The sequence below is a fragment of the Gambusia affinis genome, linkage group LG11, assembly GCF_019740435.1.
Source record: "Gambusia affinis linkage group LG11, SWU_Gaff_1.0, whole genome shotgun sequence".
In the NCBI taxonomy this organism is placed as follows: Eukaryota; Metazoa; Chordata; class Actinopteri; order Cyprinodontiformes; family Poeciliidae; genus Gambusia; species Gambusia affinis.
This window is the reverse complement of record NC_057878.1, coordinates 11,828,607-11,836,233: the sequence shown is the minus strand read 5'-3', so window position 1 is coordinate 11,836,233 and position 7,627 is coordinate 11,828,607. Positions and strand designations below refer to the sequence as shown.

The window sequence follows — 7,627 nt, the reverse complement described above, 5'->3', positions numbered from 1 at the left end:
GGAACACAACCACTGTACTTTACGTGCTACTTACCATAAAGTACAACAAGGTATTTGTTTAGTAGTGTTTCATTGTGTGTGTGTGTGTATGTGTGTGTGTGTGTGTGTGTGTGTGTGTGTGTGTGTGTGTGTGTGTGTGTGTAGGTGCGTGTGTGTGTTGTTGCGGGTGTGTGTAGGTGCGTGTGTGTGTCTGTGTGTGAGGCAAGCAGGCAGGCTCAGGGTTGGGATTTCGGGTTAAATATTCAAAATGGCGGACGGAGGAGCAGCGAGTCAAGATGAGAGTTCAGCACCAGGTAATGATTACAGCATTTTACATATTCATACTCATATTCAAACTGCGTTACTCGCAATTTATGGTTCCAGAGTGCAGATGAAACACAGAACGATCGGCCGACGTGCACCACATTAGGCTTTGTTTTAGTTTACACACAGCTAGCTTAAACTGTAATTTGACAGAGGAGGAAACGAGCTGTTGCAGTGCGACGGCAAAAATACATGGAAACATGCCTCCCCCCTTTGTGTGATTAGACGGCCCGTACGCCGCTACATATTCATACCTCGGTCGACAAATACAACTTAGCATATTTTATTAGTAATCGCCGTCGTGGCTCGGGTTCATATGTAGCGTATATATCTGTTTTCCAGTGGTAGTTGGCTTGTAGTCTGTTAGCTTTAGCTCACCGGCTAACGCTTGGCTTTGTGTTGATGCCCACAGTGAGGCTTTTGAGGGAGCTTTGCATATTCATTTTTTTTTTCCACCGGTCGGGCAGTGGCTTTGCGCTCGTTTCTTTTACAACCAGGGCGTCTCGGAGATATCAATCTAAACACAGCACACATGGCTTTCATTAGGAGCACAGTGCCATCTCGGTGTGCCTCTGTTCGACGTGATTTTTCCCCCCTCTTCTCCTCTCTACAGCATTTTGCCTCTGTCTTTTGTGCTCGGCGCAGCGGAGCCACAGCAGCAGCCTGTTGTGTTATTCATGCAGGCCTCCCTCAGCCAGAGTGCGGAGTTCAGCATATTTTACACACACCAAATACATGCCAAAACAACACTTTAAAGCTGTTATCATCGTCTTTTCTCCTGGCATAGTCATCATTTAAGTGGCTAGTATCGGTCCAATTGTGCTGGAGTTAACTTTAGCTTCGTAAGATGCAGCTGTTGTGTTTTTAAGAGGTAATATAAGCAGTGTTTTGAAAGAAGTTGATCTGTGCACTTTTCTGCTTAAGTTGAGACCGTTTGTGTGGTGAATCTGTAAACGAATATAATTTATTCTGTTCAGCCTTCGTTGCTTCTGAAGGATTGGTTTTGAAAACTCAATGTGATTTTCTTCCTTTTGCGGCGGAAGGTTGTCTTCGGACTTTGTGAAACTGCGCTGAATTCAGAGGTTGTACCTGTGTTATCCCCCCAGGGCACAGGGAGGGGTGGTGAGGCCCACTTCCGGAAGGCCACAGTAATAACAGGCAGGAGTTTTTTTTTTTTTTTTTTTTTTGTTATTCTCCATGCTGGTTTCAGGCAAGACACAGCATGACAGCACTATTTAACTCTATGCTGTTATACTTCTCATTTAGTTTATTTTAAGCTCACAATCCCATTGAGAAGGGTACATTCCTGCCCATTCATTTTTGAACATGGGAGTTAGAGTTAATGGACCTTACCAGAGGGGCCGCTTTTCATTGGCTGATGCACATTCTACGTGGTCACGTGGGTGGCCGTCTCACAAACACACGCTTCTCGTTAGCTAAGTACAGCATAATATCAGTTCAGATACAACTTCTACACCTTGAAGCCTGTCTGCTGCACAGTCTTACGTTAGTTAAACAGATCAATATGCAATGTGTACTGTATCTGACACACACTAAAGATTTTATTTTAGCAGAAAAGGCTTTGGACTAAACTGTTACTCGTGTTAGCCTCTCTAGCACCAAGTACAGCTGGTCAATCAACCATCGCTGTGTTCAGGGAAGCGCTGATTAATAATCCAGAAATAAATATCAAGCCTGGAAACTTGATGTCGTTAACGGACTGAATGTTTTGTTTTTAACGTAATCTTTGCTCGTCTTGCGGGGGCGCATTCGGTTGCCACGGTAACAGGTGTGCTTAAACCACAAAGAGAGAGAGAGAGTAAAAAGGTACGAGTGGTTTTGAGTTGATCACCTGTTCGGGTTATTTTACTTTTGTTTACCTTTGCTGTGGCGCATTACAGCCGCTGTAGTTTCTAAAGGTTGGACTAATTACGTCGTTCGTTTGTGACGGTCGCATCGTCATTCATAACAAACATCAAATAGAACAAATATATTTCATAAACTTTTAACAAACAAATGACGTCTTTACCTTAACAGAGCTCTTTGGTTCCTCTTATCAGTCTGTAGCTTCTCATATTGAGGTCATCAAACCAAATTTCAGATCTACCATAACTGACTGACTGACACTTGCTGGCCTCAGGTTTGCAACCAGCTTGTGACTGAAAAACCAGTAACCTCCTCCCAGATGATGACATGAACTTGTTATTTCCTCTGTCCATTGTAGTAGCTGATATATTGTCAAAATCAGGTAGAAATTATGCACTAATGGAGTCATGTTTACATAGAAACAATGCGCTACGAGGCTTTGCTTATGAGACTTGCGGTCACGTGGGTCGGTTGTGGGCGGAGCTTGGTAAGGTCCAATGAAGTTGGGCTGTACTCTTGTGACATTGGCTTTATATATATATATATATATATATAAAACTTCATTTGCTTTGCGTATGCTTTTCTTTTCAGCCAAAAATTCCTTTCTTTATATTAAGATTTCCTTAACTGGACAGAATCGATTTTGATTTATTGCACCACCATTTTTGAGCAATTGTGCCTCTGTTTACATTGAAACCTTTGAAAATGTCTGATCCAGAATCGCACACACCCAAAACTTAAGAAATATTGTGGGATATTAAATTACCAAATATATTTACAAAATGATACTGGGCTCTGCAGATAGGGTTATTTGACTGAAAGGTCACCTTTGTTCTTGAGAAATGTTACATTTTCAACATGAGAAAGTTTGCTATGAAGTACAAATTACTGGCGAATTCTGTAACTTGCACAAGCTATTTACATTTTTTTGATAGAAATCAGATCAAATTAAGTATTCGCTGACATACCAAACTGATTGACCTATGACATAAAGGTTGATGAAAAATGTTATTTGGATCATTTAAAAAAACAAAAACTCATCTTGTCTTATGTTAATCAAACATGGTTTTGTTGGACTAAATATTCAAAGATAAGCTCCAACAATGAATAACTTTTCTGACATTGTATTTTTACAATGGTATAATGGCATTAATATAGATATTAAAAGTATGTGATATTTATTGTTCTTATGTAACACAGCTTGCTAAATGTCGACATTTAACAGCTTTACCTTAATAAGCGCAAGAGTGACAACTCCTTCGGTCTCTACATTTTGATTTTGTGTTTTTGTGCCTGGAAGTTTTTTCAAACGGTCAAATTTGACTCCTTTTTTTTTTTTTTTTGTAAGTTAAGGTGTTGTCTTCTTTCTGCAAGCTGTCTATAATTTTTTAGATGATTTTTTAGATTTTTTTTTTTTTGTCCAACACACCTGAATCATATTGCACAATTAGCTCCTCAGAATACAGTGAATTTCTACAGAGTACTGGTCGTAACCTGCTGGATTCAGGTGTGTCGAAGGGAAAAGTCGCAGGACATTGGCCCCTTGTAAGCCGGTGATTGGGGCCCCTGTATTTAAAGAGCTTTAAACCATAGAAGTGACGGTTTAAAGTCAGAAGATTTTAATGTTTTTTTTTTAAGCCATAACTTTTTAAAACATCAGTATACTTTGGCAAATATTTAAGAAAATGTTGCTTCTCAGGGGACAGTGCCGGCATTATTATAATCACCTATAAAGCGATTGGAGCACAAACAGCATCCACAGACTCACTGATTCCAACACACTTGGTGGTAGTTTTTTTTTCCCTGGCTTCGTCTTTAAGCTCAAACTAAATGTGCTCACAGTAATGTTATCGTATTTGAACGTAAAAAAATAGCCCTCAAGTACTTGAGTGATGAAGATGGACAGATAACATGAAATAACAGCAGAAGAAATGAGTGAAAGCTTCATGAAAACGATCTTTGGCTCAGATAACTGCACTCATGTGGGAGTTTGTAATAATAACAAAGGTCATTTGACCAAAATGGAGATTTATTTTTCTGCTCGGTTATTTTCGTAGAGATTTTAATTTATTTATTTATTTTTAAAGATCTACTTAAAAGTGCTGGGAAGTGTTTTCTAAGTCTGAATATGTACTGGGAAAATAAATTACAGAACAGAATAATATTTGCATAATACTACATCTCATGCCTTATCATTTTGTCTCATCCATCCATCCCATTTGTGGAATCCATATTTAAAGCCTGGCAACTATAAACTATGTGCCATGAATTTATATTGTATGTGTTTTTTTTCCCTAAAAATGGCTACGCAGCGGTAGCGCTGGAAATTTGTGTGTGGAACAGTGTGAAATTGTCATGTTTAACAATGTGTAGGAACCTTGTCTGCCATTTGTTTAAATTGTATTTTTCTCCTAACTGATTCACTTTCAAAGTACAAAACCGGTACTCATCCAATTAAGTGTCAAATTTTATGTTCCAAGAGCTTAAACTAAATTTACTGCGTTATGGATTGCCAAAGAAAAGTTAATTTGGTTATATCTCGCATGTAACACTCTCATACATGCTAGTACTTTAATTTTGTCCAGTAGTGTATTTGCAACTGTGAAAATGTGTTAATTTATGTAGAAAAAAAAGGACTTGTATTAGATTGAGGTTCTTAAATAACAACTGAGAATTGAATGTTTCCCTCAAACTGGAGCTACTTTTTCTCATTTAATCACTTTCACAGTTCCACCCTCATTCTAGCCTTGTACTTTCATCATGAATATTCATTGTTGTAAACACGGTTGTTATGAATAATGTAACACCTGCTGTAATAAATTCAGGACATGCCATTTCAGAGCACTGAGAGGGCCTCCATGCAGGCTCCAGTTAGACAGGCTGCCTTTTTCCTGTGGTGGAAGCAACATTTTAGATAATAATAAGAGTCTTGTGGTGCCCTAGGACTTCTCATGTTTCTGGGGAATTAAAAAAAAAACAAAAAAACACTCTAACTTTACAATGACATGCAAAACTTGTTAAATATATTCCAATTAGCAGGAAAAAAAATGGGTTTTTTTTGTAATACCAATGCAAAAAATAAGCAAGCTTAGGTCATCTTTTAACCATTTAATAGTATTAAAAGTGTAGATGGAGATAAAAAGTAAAGGTGACAACATGTTTGCGATGTAGCAACAAGAGATAATCTTTAATAAGGCTTTCGGGAAGAGTAGGGAAAGGCAAGTTGTTGCATGTTGCAGGCAATAACCGTCACGTTGTTCCTAACGGATAACATGCCTCAGACATAATTAAGATCTGTAGTAAACTACTGCTGGTATTTTATTGTAGCTTGTTTTAGCTACAAACAGTGAGAAGTGGAAATGGAGGTCTTACATAGGAAATTATGCCGATTAGTAAGAATATTGTTGCTTTGTTGAGCTGCTTTTGACTTTTTCCAGAGCAGAAGGTTCAGAACGATGAGTAACCACCTGAATATCCAGGAGTTAATATAAATGTCATGTCCCTCATCAGTGACGTTCATGTGAATTTAAACTGTAACAGCGAGTCATGCGGCTAACCTCTGTTGCATGTGCTTAATGGAGGGCTTGTCCTCCCTGAGAAATGTGCTTTAATTTACTTGGATTGGATTTTCCTCCTAGTCTACCGAAAGTTGCCTAATGACCACTCAGGAGAGAAACCACGGTATCTTACAGAGGTGTTGGACCCTTTACTGTTCATCAAATTACACGGCACGCTGTATATAGTTTTTGCTCATTTGTGGACTTGTTCCAGCTGCAGTTTCTGGTCTTTGTGGTGTGGTTTATTACACTCCAGTCGGAATCTGCTTGGAATATTCATAAAAATATTCTGCACTTAGCTGGGAAGTTGTTGTGTTTTTAGGTTAATGGCCCCAAACTCGCAGATAATTTGTCTTGCACATACATCCAGACCAATAAAAACAAATCAGCGTGGTGCTCAGATTGACCTAAATGTACAGTGTGTCTGTATAATCTCAGCTAACCCTGAAAAACAAAGGTTGCAGTAGAGAATGAGGATGTGCTAATTAACTTTTTGCTCAGTCTCGTGTCGAATCTCTCAGCTCACATTAATGTCCCTGCAGAATTCAGCCAGCCTTCCCGTATTACAACGCTAATGAGATAACGGTTTAAAATTCTCTGCGCAGGGTATTTGTATAATGCATTGTTCCACTTTGAGGTTTTGCAAACCATTCAACCAAGGGGCCGTGTATGTGTGTAGCGCTGCCGATAACCAAGTTTGCATTCACTTCTTCTCTGCTTTCTCATTTGGTTGCTTGAGGACGAGAAGAGTCGTTTCTCAGCCTCCCCAGGCTTACCTTGTTCAGGCAATATCTTCAAAATCTTTTCTTTTTTTTTAATTGCAGTTGGCATGAAACATGGAAATGCTCATCTTTGAATAAACTGTTGACAAGTGTGAACATGTCAATACATTTAAACATGCTTCAGTAGTAATGTTTTACTTAAATCGTTTAAATATTTATGTCTGAAGGAAATAAGACTGATAAATAGTGTGAAGTGTATTTTGAGTATCAGAGGTGTTATGACAATTAACAGGCATGCATCTAGAATGTGCCAGTAAAGTTCATGTTGTCAGTAAATGGTTAAACGAGTTCTTTTTCAGATTCAAATTAGGGCAGGAAAACATGCATTTAAGATAGTTTTTCCAAACACTACTGTGATGTTACTTATTTATAACTATTCAATGGTTCTTTTCCCCACCACTTTTTGTGAAATTCATCATCTCTGCCACTAGAAACATGCACAAGGCGTGAACATCAAGAGCAGAAAAAAGTGTTCAAATATACTATTGGCATTCATAATTTGCAGTAATGTCACATTATGACTGACATGTATCAGTCATAATGTTGTATCAAAATTGTTCTTTGTGATATTTCAGATATTTCTGCAATAATAACTATGATTCCATATATTGTGCAGAGCGACACAAAATATGGAATCATAATTGACTAATTTGACTAAAAGGTCCGAGGGAATTTGAAGATGTATTTGCCAAATTACTAGTGGAAACAAACATGGTGCAAATGAAAGATATTAGTTTTTTTGACAGATTTAAGCTGATTTTGATTTCTCTTTCACAACAACAAATTAAAATCAAATAAGTTATTATTTCCCTCCTGGTTAGAGTAGAAATGAAACTGAACAATGCTTTTATAGTAGAGGAAGATTTTTTTAAAAACCTCTGAGGCTGTCTCTGCATCACAGACAATACAATTATTTTTTATGTAGAAAAATAATTGTTAGGGTCATTTACAAATTAATAGAAGCATTGTCTGGGTTAATGTGTGATTGGGGAAACCTCTTATGTGCTTTTGGTGGATTGTTAAATTTTAAGTCTTTCATTCATTCACTATTAAGGAGCCCTGTGAAGCATGTCTGACTGATTCATATTAGGTCCAGAAGCAATGTCACCTCATCTGTAA

The 7,627-nt window shown here is 37.9% G+C and overlaps 1 protein-coding gene across 11 annotated transcripts in view; it reads left to right on the top strand.

Moving 5' to 3' along the window:
* The first annotated feature begins 200 nt into the window (after nucleotides 1-200).
* pou2f1b (POU class 2 homeobox 1b) overlaps nucleotides 201-7,627 on the top strand; it is a 25,364-nt gene continuing 17,937 nt past the window's right edge. For 9 of the 11 annotated variants that reach the window (XM_044132245.1, XM_044132246.1, XM_044132243.1 and 6 more), the window contains exon 1: nucleotides 233-293. In XM_044132245.1, coding sequence (XP_043988180.1) covers nucleotides 248-293 — 46 coding nt within the window. In that variant the 5' untranslated portion in view covers nucleotides 233-247. Of the gene's footprint in view, nucleotides 294-7,627 lie in introns of all 11 variants that reach the window. The other 2 variants (XM_044132242.1, XM_044132247.1) reach the window with 2 other exon arrangements.